The 13,674-nt window shown below is 53.9% G+C and overlaps 1 protein-coding gene across 1 annotated transcript; it reads right to left on the bottom strand.

Annotated features, from left to right (window-relative positions):
- Nucleotides 1-6,562: 6,562 nt before the first annotated feature.
- C1QB (complement C1q B chain) lies at nucleotides 6,563-13,437 on the bottom strand. Its single transcript, XM_080656421.1, has 3 exons — nucleotides 13,075-13,437; nucleotides 8,392-8,599; nucleotides 6,563-7,275 (listed from the first exon to the last, which is right to left on the bottom strand). The coding sequence occupies exons 1-3, from the start codon at nucleotides 13,087-13,089 to the stop codon at nucleotides 6,701-6,703; spliced, it is 798 nt and encodes a 265-aa protein (XP_080512547.1). The 5' UTR covers nucleotides 13,090-13,437; the 3' UTR covers nucleotides 6,563-6,700.
- Nucleotides 13,438-13,674: the final 237 nt, after the last annotated feature.

The raw sequence follows: 13,674 nt of genomic DNA, 5'->3' as shown, positions 1-13,674 counted from the left end.
CGAGGTGAGCTCACACCTGCATCTTTTCCCCTGGCTGGGGGACTCCAGCAGCACCCCGGGGCTTCTCCCGCCACGTGATTCTGTCCCTTTGTTAATCATGAAACCACCACTTTGTCACAGCCCAGCCATCTTTTCACTTCCTGAAAGAAATTCCATGTGCCTGAGCTGAGGTGACCCAGAGACCATCTGGTCTTCTTCTCCTGTTACAGATAGGGAAACTGAGGCTCAAGAGGGGAAGGGTGGTTCCCCACACCACACAGCAAGTGGATGCTCAGGTCCCAACTTGAACCCAGGTCTTCTGGCTCCTAGTCCAGTGCTCTTTCTCTACACCAGGCTGCCTCGGGCGGCCTGGCCATAACTAATGCCCAGTCCCACTGATGAACATATGGAGGCCCGGAGATGTGAGGGGACTGGCTCACAGTCCCACAGCCAATGGAGGGGGCCAGGATTCAAACCCAGGCCTGGGAGCACCAGGATCTGAGCAAGCTCCATGCCATGTCCAGCAGGGTCAGTCTTCGACTTCATTACAGTGCTCCAGAAAGAAGAGCCTGGACGGACCAGGGATGAGTGGCCCCATTTTACAGATGAGGAAACCGAGCCCCAGAGAGTAGAGTCACTTACCTGAGGCCACACAGTGAGTCAATGACTCTGGGACCAGTGCTCTCGCTCCTTATGCTGCCCCGTTACCTGTTTTTAATGTCCCTGCACTGAGGATCTCAAAGTCCCTAGGAGCTTGCCTCCAGTTGAAGGGACATTCACTGAGCACCTATGTGGCTCAATTCCCCACGATGTCTGCGTTGTTTTCCTGGAGGCAGGAGCGCCTGCTCCGTGCAGGGTCCTACCCTCGGTACCTTACAAACATTACCTTTATCTTCCTAATAGTCACGGCACCTGGATTATTGTCCCTATTTTCGAGATGCGGAAACAGCCTCAAAGGGGATAGTTGACTCCAGATCACACAATTGTCTGCCAGGTCGGGGGCAGACTGTCCCCCTCACCCCTACTCACAGGCCTGTGCAGGCTGCCAGCCGGTGAACCCCCTCTGTTCAAGCTGTCCATGTCCTGAGCCATAACACAGAAGGAACGAAGACATATTTTTCAGGTCTCCTTCCCCGGAAACCAGCTGGGGAGGGTCCCGGCGAGGCTGACATTTACGTCCTGTCTTTAATCACAGGAGCCGACGTGCTCCAAACAAGGTCTGCAGACATGTTTTAATGAGGGTCCAGTGCCTCGCCTGTGAAACCCGCGCCCTCAAGGAGAGCTGCCCTGAGACTGGAGCCCATAGACGGTCTCACGTGGCGCCGCTGCGAACCCATGGAGGGAGAAGGGGACATTTGTCCCAAGATGGGCACAGGGCTTATCGGCTTTTTTGTCTCTTGTAGCTCATGGAACGACCCTCACAGCAACCAACAGCTTCATTTCATAGGTGGGGATGCTAACATTGCTGGGGACTTCCTATGCATCAGGTGTGGCATGTGGTTCTTTTCAATATCCACTCTTGCCTGTGGTCCTACTATGCCCCAGACAGGCGCTTTACATACACCACTCATTTAGTGCTCATATCAATATTAGCCAAGTTCGCTTCATTTCACAGCCGAGGAAACAGCAATTCAGAGCGGAGGTGACTCCATTGTCAATGTCACCCAGCTCGAATGTGGCAAAGCTGGATTTGAACCTGGTAAGAACCTGGCGAGGGCTCTTGTGAGAAGCCAACGAGGGATCATGCACCAAGCATCGGGCACCGGGCCTGACGCATAGTAGATATTCTGTATACCATACTTTGCTTCTTTTGCCCTCTTTCTGCTGTTGGCTTGTTTACATTCTCCCTGCTCCCCAGGTGCTGTAAGAGCTCATAGGGACAAATACATGACAAAATGGTACAGAGAAGAATCTGTGAAAGGCAACAGGAAACGAGGTGTGAAGGCAGGAAGTGAGGAAGGAGGCTGCCAAGCAAATATGTGCCATGCAGACCTGCACGCTAGGGGCGTCTCTGCAGGTTCTGGGCCTCAGTTCTCTATTGCATCTTCAGTCTCCTGCCTCTGAATGGGGCGACGATGCGTGTGTGTGCGTGTGTGTGCGTGTGTGTGTGTGTGTGTGGCGGGGGAGAGGGGTGTCGTGAGGATTAAATGCATGAATGTCTGCATGCCTGGCACATTCTTGATCCCAGCTGAGTTTCTCTCTGCCTGCCTGCCTTTGTTTCCCTTGGAAATGCCAAACCTTCCCGTGGAAATTTTCCCAAGGGCCCACGGAACGTTATTACATTCCCTCTTTCCAGGCAGCACATAATTTTGACATTCCTTCCGTCTTGGCTTTCTTCCTTCCATTCAACAACTATTTACTGAGCATATATTATGTATATCCATCACTAGACCCTGCACTCTCGAGTAACAAACATTCATCCATCAATTAATTAACTAACATCCATGTTTTCATTCATTTACTTGATAAACATGAATCTTTTGGGTTCTCCGGGCCACGAAATGCTCATTTTTGGCCTCCTTAGCTCCCCCCTGGGCCATAGCTATATTCTGTAGAGGTGGGGGATGCTGGATAAGTGAGGTGTGATGGGGGACTTGGCCATGGCTTCCGCTCTGGTCAGTGACCGTGTAATAACTCTTCCCCCTTGTCCTATGGGTATCAAGAGTTCTCCTAGGTTCCTAATCAGTAGGCGTGGGGCAGGCCTGAGAACCTGTTTCTGTCACAAGTGAGTCTAATGTAGCTGACTAGTTAAAGCCCCTCCTTCTGTAGGGAAGTCTGAGGCTCAGAGAGGGGTAGCACCTTCTCTGAGGTCACACTGTAAGCCAGGTTCCAAGACCAGCCTACAACTGGGAGCTCTTGACATCCCACCCAGGGTGTTTCCTGCTCTGCCAGGCCCCGTCACTGCTGGGGGTGTCCCTCCCTGGGTGGGCCCTGCTGGATTTCTTGAACAAACACCCCCTCTTCTCCTGCATCTGGTCCACAGGGTTGTCTATGAGCATGCCTCCTGGCTATGTGCAAAAATAAACACAGCTCACAGCTTGCTGTGAAAGGGCATGTGTTTGTGTGTGTGCTGGGTAGGCGGTGGTTTAAGGCAGGGCACCTGGTGTTCCATTGTCAGCAGGAGACCAGAAAGGTGGGGACATGGAGGAGAAATGGGGGTGGGACCTGCAGGGCTCAGAGCAAGGGGTGCTCAGCGTGGGGAAATAGGCCCCTCCCCTTCGCCCTTTCCTCTTTCTGCTGTGATCACCATCAGAACGTCATCACAATGGCCACAACGGCAGCAGTAACAGTAATCGCCGTGCGCTCGCCCGCACCAGCCTGGTGCTACCACCACCCACAGATGCGAGAATTCAAGTCCATACAGATCAACGTGCTGAACCCGTGTTTCTGACCCCAGCCACTGAAAGTGCAGTCCGGACTCAGCAGCACGAACTTCCCTCGCCCCCCGCCTCCCACCAGTTTGTTAGAAAAGCAACTTCTCAGCCCCACCTACCCCCTGCCCCCCACTAAACTAGAACATGCATTTACAAAGACCCCAGATGGTTTGAACACATTGAAGTTTGAGAAGCCCTGACCATCATAGCATCCCAACTCCAATAACAGCCCACCATGGATAGCTATAGCTAATACTTGTGGCGACCTGTCTGTGTACCGGGGGCTTTGCACATAAAAGCCCATTGAATCCTCATCAACTTTCTAGGGGTATGATTATCACCCCCATGTTACAGATGAGGAAACTGTGACCCAGAGAGGTTAAGTAATTAGCCTGAGAACACACAGCCTGTACGTGGCAGAGGTGGGATTTGAATATAGCTTCTCTGAGACCACCGTCCTTCTTCTTCTTCTTTTTTTAAAAATATATTTTATTGATTTTTTACAGAGAGGAAGGGAGAGGGATAGAGAGTTAGAAACATCAATGAGAGAGAAACATCGATCAGCCGCCTCCTGCACACCCCCCCCCACTGGGGATGTGCCCGCAACCAAGGTACATGCCCTTGGCTGGAATCGAACCGGGGACCCTTCAGTCCACAGGCCAAAGCTCTATCCACTGAGCCAAACCGGTTTCGGCCACCGTCCTTCTTGTGACGGGGCTCCCAGCCTTTCTTTCCTCCCTCCCTGCATTGTTCATCTTGCGTAGTTCTCAACAGATAGGAAGTCTATTTCCCCTTTTTCCCTCGACCCGATATAGCCAATGGACTCCTGAGGGCAGACACTGAGCCACCACTAGTCACAGCTTTTCTGTCCATTAGCACAGCCCTCTCCCTTGGGGGCTGTGGGGTGGGGGGACAGGGGACCACCTGTGCTAGCATCACCTGGGATATTTGGGAAAAGTGCAGATTCCCGGGCCCCTTGAGGTCCTAGGAAATTAGAGCCCCCGGGATGGGGTCTGGACACCAATAATTTCCAGGGATTTCCGTTGCCTGCTAAAATTGGAAGCCAGGTGCCAGGGGTTGCATTGCCCATTTTACGGTCAAGGGCAACGAGGCCCCGAGTTTTTCTGTTCCGGTCCCACGGCTGGAAGCTGGCTGACGGGCACGCTGGCTTGGGAGCCAGGCGGTCCTGGGTTCAGGTTCCTGCCCCTCTCCTTCGGAGCCCAGAGCCACACCTGGGTTTACAGCAGGTTGGCAAATGCAGCCCATAGACGGTGCGCAGCTTGCTAGCTAAGCATGGTTTTTACATTTTTAAAAGGTTGGGGGAAAATCAGGAGAAAAATATCTCGTGACGTACGAACATTATGTAAAATCCAAATTCCAGTCTCCATAAAAGTTTATTGGAACGTGGCCACGCTCATTTATTCATACACGGTCTGCGGCTGTTTTCTCGCTGCAGAAGCAGAGGTGAGCAGTCACAACAGGGACTGGATGGCCCACAGATAGAGCCGAAGATAGTTCCCATCTGGCTAATTACAGGAAAGGTTTGGCAACCCCTGGTCCAGAGCAGCGAGTCTCCAGCTGTCGCTGCATCGAAATCACCCGGAGGGCTTGTTAAAACACAGACTGCAGGGCCCCGTCTTCAGATTCTGCGATTCAGTTTGTCTGTCGTGGGGCCCGAGAACCTGCATTTCCGACAAGATCCAGGTGGTGCTGATCCCTGAACCACACCTTGGGGACCCTGGTTTAGAGGAACTTGGGTCTTCAAAGCTGACACAAATCCCACCCTGGAAGCTCACAGCCCACCCAGGGAGCAGAATGGGCTTGCGGGGAAGAGAGGGAGGACGGAGGAGCTCTCACCATCCACCCACCCCTCTCCCAGGCTGTCCTTCTCCTGGAGTTGGCTCCCCCTGGTGGCAGCAAGCCTGGACCGCGCCTGGCAGTTCAGCTTTGATTGCCCAGCCCTCCATTTGGAAACACATTTCAAAGCCTTCAAAGTTTGCACATCCTTTCTCCTAGGGCGTCCACTTCGGGGAAGTGAATCCAACAGCAGAACCTGGATCTGAGGTGGAGAAGCTGGGATGGGGCACTGTAGGCAGGAGGTGGCAGACATTCAGTAGGGCCCACCCACGCTGCTCTGAGAACTGCTCCCGCCCAGTGGGCTGGGCCCCTGCAGTCTGGGGAACAGGGCACAGAGCTTAACACCGGGTTAAACAGACCTGGATCTGAATCCTAGATCTTCTGGGTAACACGGGCAAAGTAACATCCCCTCCCTGAGCCTCATTATTCTTATCTGTAGAATGAGAACAGTAAGATTAGAACGGTACTTTTTAAAAAATCCTCACCGAGGATATTTTTTCCATTGATTTTTAGGGAAAGACAGAGAGAAACATCGATGTGAGAGAAACACATTGACTGGTTGCCTCCTGCACGAGCCCTGACCAGGCTTTGGCCTGAGGAGGAGCCTGCAACCAAGGTATGGGCCCTTGACCAGAATTGGAGTCAGGACCCTTTGGTCCGCAGGCCGATGCTCTATCCACTGAGCCAAACCAAGGGCCACAGTGGTTCTTAAGGAGTCGCACATCCCCACTCCCCTTCCAGCAGCAGCAGCAGCTGGGAACTCTTCGGAAATGCAAATTCCAACAGCCCTTCAGGTGGTTGTGGGGCTCTCTAAGTCTGAGACCCACTGGATTAGCATACCTTCTCCTGGTGACTGTTCCTGGGAAGAATAGTTGCCAGACATTTAGCTGAATAATCCTGAGCTGCTGTTATTGTTACAGGCTGGCTGCTTCTTGGCCTCAGCTGAGTGGGCCAGGAGTATCCTTGCTCCAAAGAGGACCAATCACATCCCCCTTCTGAGATCTGGAAAATGGATGCCACTTCCATGAGGGTAGGGGCTAACCCAGTGGTCAAGGATGTCATTGGAGAGGGAAGCAACCCATTTTCCCCACTTGCCCTAACAGTGATAGGGTCAATCTGTAGAGAGAGACTCAGTAGGTGCTCAACAGATGGTGTTCCCTCCCCATCTCCCACAGTGTGGCTGTCACAGAGCTGGACACAGAGCCTGGCCGTCCAGTCACCTCCAACTAGAAAGAGTTTCTGTTGTCAGAGGTCATTCATTCATTCATTCATTCAACTAGCATTCAAGCAGCATTTCTCAGCACCTACTATGTGCCCGGTGCTGGGACACAGAATTGAATTAGACCACTGGCCCTTGGTCATGAAGAGTTTATTTACTCATTCACTCAGCAACATCCGTGGAGACTGACTGTGTGAGGGTAGTGCTGGGGATAAAGTGAGTATTGCCGGTGGGTGAAAGGGTGGGAAGGGGCATGAATCAGCCCCACAGGTCACACCTCTGGGTTCGGGAAGAGCAGGAACCCAGAGAAGATGCTGTTGGCACCCTCGATGCCCAGCAGGGAGTTCCTGTCTGTGGCCTGCAGGAAGACGCTCTCCCCCTGCTCCAGCTTGAGGACGATGCCCCCTGTGGTGACCTGGAAGGTGCTCTGGACATAGTCACAGAAGGTGACCACCTTCTCCATGCGCTCCCTGCCGCGCATGAGGTTCACGCACAGGTTCCCGCGTGAGCTGGCGTGGTAGGTGAAGTAGTAGAGGCCAGGCACCTTGCAGGTGAACCTGCCGATGCGAGATTCATAGTTGCCGTTCACGTTGGTGATCACGTGGTCAAAGCGGATCATCTGGTCCTTCCGCAGGGGTGTGTTGATGTTCCGTGTGGCGGAGAAGGCGACTTTCTGTGTAGCCTTGTAGTCTCCCGATTCACCCTTGGGGCCACGGAGTCCAGGGGGCCCTGGGGAGCCTTTGGGGCCCACGGGGCCCTTGGGGCCGACTTTTCCTGGCTTCCCAGGAGTCCCTGGGTCCCCCTTCTCTCCAAACTCGCCATGGTCTCCAGCGAGCCCTGGCAGCCCTGGAAAAGCAGGGAGAAGAGAAATGAGGCTGAGATCACCGAGAACCAAAGGCGGGAGCCCTGGACGGAGAGGCCGGGAGCCTGGCCGAGTAACCTTGGACAGGGCCCTGCTCCTCTCGGGCCTTAGCCTCCCCTCTGTGAAAAGGAGGGGGTTCGTCAGAGCGCCTCCAAGTCCCTTTCCAGCCCAGCTCTCCGAGTCTGTGATGTGCTTGGACGGACACATGGGGTGGCAGCACTCGCTTCCTGAGGAGGACACAGGGCCGGCCCTCCTCACTCGCTCACCCAGCACCCCGGTTCCAGCGTCAGCCTGGAGGCTGGTAGTGAATTACTGGCAAACAGTCAGCCCGCCGTGCTCCCTCCCCCATGGCTGACACCCCTAAGCAATCACGCAGCCCTTCTTGCGGAACTTGGCCGTGGGCCTTAGAATCCTCCCACTCCGCCACGCCAAGCAGCCACGGCCCTTGGTTCGGCACAACACAAGATAAAACCTCTTTCCCTACAGAGTGGCAGCGCCTCGTGGCTGTGAACGTGGATTCGGGGCAGACAGATGCGCTGCTCCCGTCACATCTGCCATATTAGTTGTGTCGCCTCAAGTGAGTCAGATTCTTCGAGGCTCAGCTTCCTCCTCTGTAAAATGGGGATGCTGAGATTCTGTGGCCTTGGGAGGCTTAAAGGAGACTTTGGGCAGAGGGGTTGGCTATGGGTCAATGAATGAATGAACTAGATTTCACGGGGGTGGTGGTGGTGGTGTCTTTATGAACCCTGTGACAACCCCACCGAAATACCCTTGTCCACATTTACAGGGAAGGAAACAGCAATTCAGGGAGGCGACGCCACTTCGCCTGGAGGTAACCCAGGGCTGTGTGCCTGCCGTGGTGCCCTCTCTCTGCCTGCATTTAGTGGTCAGAGGTCCCGGTCTGGTCGCAGCCTCAACATTTGCTGGGCCCCTTTGTGAAATGGGAATCAGAGTTCTCTCCTTGCAAGTGATTGCGAGGGCTCAGCCAGCGGATGGACATCAAGTGCTCCTACAACCTCTAAGGTGGGCCACCGGGACTCGGGTGGCAGGAGCTGGGGCCTCAGCCAGTGACCCCAGTGTGTCCCCAAAGTAGACAGCACCTTTCTCTCCCTTTATCCCTGGGGTCCCAGGGGTCCCATCAGAGCCCGGTGTCCCAGGAATGCCCGGGATGCCAGGGATGGCCGCGAGCCCGGTGCAGTCCCTCTGGGCCTGGGAGACATCAAGAGGACCCGGCAGCAGCAGCAGCAGCAGCAGCAGCGCCAGGAGGCCGCCCCTCGGCGTCTTCATCACCACAGTCTTCGCTGCTTCCTGCAGGGTGACAAGAAGATGGGGTAGGTTACTAACTACTGTGGTGCTGCCTCGCGTTTAATTAAGTAATTAAGTAATTAACTAATTAATTTGTTGGCTGGCTCGTTGCTTCGTTCAGTCGTGCATGTGTTCTCTGAGTGGGTCCTGCTTGGGGTGCTGGGGACACCGTGGTGCACAGGACAGATGTGGCCCCTGCCTTCATGGAGGTCAACATGCAGGTGAACAGAAATAGTTAGGGACGGGCGATGGGTGCTCTGACAGCAGGGACAGCGCCCGCCCGGAGGGAGAGGGACTGTGCTGGAGTGGGAAAGGGCAGGTTTGGGGAGGGGAGGCCTCCCACCAGGGAAATGTTGTAGACGCGTTGGGGGTGGGGGGGGAGCGTCTCTGAGAAGTAAAGTTTAGGCTGGGACCTGAAGGTTCAGAAAGGACCGAATGTTCCCCGGGAAAGGACCGTGGAGGCAGAGGCCAGAGGCAGAATAGAGCCTGGAAGGTGGAGGACCAGCAAGGGGGAGAGTGGCCAGCAGAGAGGGAGCGGTTGGAGTGACCGCGGGCCAGGGCCTGGCGGCTGTGGTGTGTGGATTTTGGATTTTATTCCTTTAAAAAAAAAAAAATATATATATATATATATATATATATATATATATATATATATATATATATATATATATATATATTGATTTTAGGAAGGAAGGGAGAGGGAGAGAGAAACATCAATGATGAGAGAGAATCATTGATCGGCTGCTTCCTGCACACCCCCCACTGGGGATTGAGACCACAAACCGGGAATGTGCCCTGACCAGGAATCGAACCATGACCTCCCGGTTCACAGGTGGTTGCTCAACCACTGAGCCATGTCAGCCGGCTGGATTTTAGTCTAAGTGCTCTCACTCATCGGAGCTTCTGCGTTCAGGGTGCCTGTGCTGCTTGCACAGCGAGCCACTTCCCATCCTCATCACAGCCCCACCAGGAAGGAGCTATTATTTCTGCACAGGGGGGGACCGGGCCGAAGCTCAGGGTAGCCAAGTCACTTGTTTGAGGTCACATAGGAAGAACTGCAGCCAGGACTCGAACCCAGGCCTGCCCGGCACTAACACCAGTGTCCCTGCCAGCATACCAGCCCGTCTCTTCTGGTGGCTATTCCTGGGTCCCTCCGAAGGCTGTGGGCCCTGGTGACAGGGTGGTGCTGGCCCCTCTTCACCCCAGAGAACTAGAAGCAGCCCTGGGCTGTCTCGGGCTGCTCAGCACAGCCAGTGCCTCATGGCACGAGTCTTCAGCATGGAAGCCGCCTTATGCTCCATCCAGTCCAACCCTTAGCTTTATTTAATTAAGCTGACATTCACTAACATGAATTTGATCACTTTTAAAGTGAACATTTTGGTGGCATTTAGCATATTCACAATGTTGTGCAACCACCACCTCTCTCTAGTTCCAAAACATTCTCATCAGCCCCCAAACACTCTGTACTCATTAAGCAGTTACTCCCAGTCCTACTTCCCCCTCCGCCCCCAACAAGCACTAATCTGCTTTCTGACTATGGACTTACCACTCTGGATGGTTCGTATAAACGGAATGACACAATACTCGACCTTTTGTGTCTGGCTTATTTCACTCAGCATCATGTTTTTAAGGTTTGTCTATGTTATAGTACGTATCAGTACTCTATCCCCTTTATGGCTGAATAATACTCCACTGTATGGACATATTACAATTTATTTATCCATTCATTACTGATGGGCATATGGGAAGTTTCCTCCTTTTGGCTATTGTGAATAGTGTTGCAATGAACATTCACGTACAAGGTTTTGTTTGAATACCCTGTTTTTAATTCTTTTTAGTTCTACCTAGGAATGGAATTACTGGAATTACTGCCTGGGGTCTTACAGTAATTCTGTGTTGAGGAATTTTGAGGAACCGTTAGGCTATTATTATTAAATCTCCTCAATAGCATCTCTGCCAAGGGCTCTTCCATCCATGACTTGCACCTTCTCAGTAATGGGCAGCTCATCACTTACCAAGGCAACCCACTCCACCTTGGCCCAGATCCACATCCTCCCCCTCCTTCAAGGTTTGGGCCAAAGCCTTTCTCCTCCGGGGAGCTTTTCCCCATCACCCCCCACCCACAGAAGCTGAGCTATTTCCTGCTCTTAAAATGGGAGAGCAAAGTGGCCTGGGCACACCTCCCGGGATGACTGTGGGGACCCGGGCAAGGCCATGGCCTTGTTCAGACTTGTTGCTGCTGTTGTCTGATCCTCAAAGCACTCTGGGAAAGTGGGTTGTGATTCTTTCCCCATCCTGCAGAGGAGGAAACTGAGGCTCCAACATTAGACAGCAACCTGCCCACAGTTATCTGGGAGTTTGTTAAGGGCGGAGCTGTGGCCAAACTCCTCCCATCTCTGCCTCACGCTGGCTGGGCCAACCCAGAATTTGGCACAGGGAGGCTTTGCTGGGATCAGAAAATTAGCCTCACCCCCTTAGTCTGGTTCTAATCAATTCATTGCCCAAACTCCTGCGTTATGCCAGACTCTGTGCTGGGAGGCTGCACGGGGGCTGTGACCAGGGCCGAGTGACCGGCGTGGCGTGGGCTCTGCCCCGCTCAGAACAGAGGGCAATTCAGGGCATCTGCTTCTTTTTATTTTTGAATGAGCATCAGTTCCCTCTCTTGCTGGAGGTTTTACAAAATGGTAGTTTGACAACTTTAACAATCCATGCGTTAGGCACTTAGCAGGCACCAGGCTCCGTGCCAAACCTTTATGTGCCATCATTGCATTGAATTTGGTTCTTACAATGGGCTCTTGAGAAAGCATCCCTGACTTCTCATTTTATAGATGAGGAAACTGAGCGTGGAGAGAGCGAGAACCTCGATCAAGGTTACAGCGCCCCCCCGCCCCCACCCGTGGTTGGGATTTAAACCCGTGCCCACTGGACCTTAACATTCACAGGTGTTACATCAAGAGGCTGCTGTACCTGGTGGTGAAAACCTGGGCTTTGGAACCTGACGGCCGGCAGGAGGAGCTAATGCATAAGCTGCACCGGCCGGCCGGTGCCCCGTGAAGGACGCTCTTATCACTGCTGTCACTGTTGCTGTGAGGCGGCAAACATCCCCCGTGGTGAGAGGCCTGGAGGGCCATAAGGAAAGCAACGCCAGGTTCACATCAGGCCTCCACCACGTCTTAGCTCACGGCCGCAGGCAGGCCACTTCTCTCTGGCCACAGTTTCTCCTACAAATGGGGCTAATACTAATCTCTAGCTCATAGGGTTGGTGGGAGGACAGATGAGTTAGGGCTTACGGCAGAGTCTGGCATGCTGGAAATGCTTACTGCATATTAGCTATTTTTAAAATGATCACCATCATCTAAGAATCCTCCAGTTTGGGGACATGAGGGGAGATGGTTGGAAAAGTAGAAGAGGATCGGTCCCTTTGAGAGGTTGGGCTCAGACAGAGGGGGTGGCGGTGAGGGAGCAGGTCCTGACCTTTGATGAGACTCAGGTTTCTTGGGGAAGTGGGAGGTGGGTTGGGGGAGTGGGAAGATCTGAGTTCTGGCTCATTTAAGTCTCAGACCTGGATGTAGACGTAAAACTCATCTGGTCTGATCACCTCCTGCCTTCACCGGTCATCACCACCATCAGCCTTGCCCCCTACTCTTGTTTTTTCCTGCATCGCTGACCCTTCCATCTCCTTCCAGCCCCAACAGTGCCTTTATCCCTGACTTGGAGTCAGGCCAACTTGACCTTGAACCCTTCCCCCTTCTGCTGCTACCTCCCTGCATGACCTCACACAAGAGCCCGAACCTCTTTGGCAAAGTTCATTTCCTCCTGACAGGGCTGCCAGAGGGTTAAATGAAATGGAACCTATAAAATAAGAAGGTCCCTGGTGTGGGCCTGATCCCACCCCCTCCTTTACAAACGCCGAGCTCACTCAGTGCTAACTCATAACTAACCACCACTCACCTGCGAGTGCCATGATTTCTTAGAAGAGTCATGCTGAACTTTCTCAGCGAACACATGGAAATAAGAGGAGGCAGGTGTTGGGGATACTGGGCTGGGTGGAGGGTCCTGACATCCATCTGCCTCTGATATCTTGACCCAGGTAGTATGCTAATACTGGGTGACCTTGACCTCCGTTAGGGCACATAAGACCCCTGAGAGGTTCTGATATTCCCAGAGGGTCTCAGCTGAGAGGTACATGACTTGCCCCAGATCACCAGCACTTCAGAGGCAGAAGCAGGATTCACCTTATGCTGGTGGCTCCCATTTGAGGCCGCCTCCCCATCACCCGGGCCCTAGGCAGCTCAGGTCTCCAAGTTCACCTCCAGAGAGATTCATCCCCGAGGTCTGGGCCCAGGCAGGAATCTGCAGCGTTAAACATGCCAGGGGGCTCCGAGGCAGGGGATGCAAGGTCTGCACTTTGAGAATCACCACCCACCACCCCATTGGTCCAACCGGCCAGTCCCCCAGGCACCACGCCCCATCCTCACCTGGGAACCTGGCATCCTGTGAGGCCGCTGGCGATGCTGTTAGGCTGGGCAGCAGTGGGACCAGGAGCCGGGAGCCTGATGCTCTCAGTCCAAAGCGGAAGTTCCATTCCCCAGAGAAGGGAAGGGCCTTCCCCTGATGGCCCCCTCCCCCCGGGCCCAGCAGCCCGGCCCCCCTCCTGTCACCCCACTCTCACCAGGTCCTGCTGCCTTCAGGCAGTTTCAGGTCCTGTTTCTGTGATTGGCAGGGCCTTACTGTAAACGGGGAGGACAGTGGTCAGTTCGGTTTCGCCTGCTCAGCAGCTGTGGGGAGAAGGGGCTGTTCTGGGGAATGTCCACAGCTGGTGGCTCCGGGCCAGGGCCTCTGACTGACCTCATGGTCTTCTACGGGAACAGGGATGTTCCTCAATGAAATGGAAACATGGCCGGCCTGGTGCCTGGGCATTGGGGTTGGGGTCAGAAACCTTGATTCCTAACTTGGCTCTGCCACTTAGCAGCTAAACGCTCTCAGCCAGGGGAGCCCAGGGGAGTCCCATTTCCTCTGGTAGATGGTGGGACCATAATTTCACCTGCTCCAGGGGTTGCACAGGGTGGGGGCGGGGC

This window comes from Plecotus auritus (genome assembly GCF_963455305.1).
Source record: "Plecotus auritus genome assembly, chromosome: 2".
In the NCBI taxonomy this organism is placed as follows: Eukaryota; Metazoa; Chordata; class Mammalia; order Chiroptera; family Vespertilionidae; genus Plecotus; species Plecotus auritus.
This window is presented reverse-complemented; position numbering and strand designations above follow the sequence as displayed.

What these genes read in the sequence shown, in the direction of transcription:
- C1QB (XM_080656421.1), bottom strand. An exon ending in AGGGATAAAGGGAGAGAAAG is followed by an intron (nt 7,276 to 8,391) that starts GTGCTGTCTACT and finishes CTGCTTTTCCAG; the next exon opens with GGCTGCCAGGGCTCGCTGGA.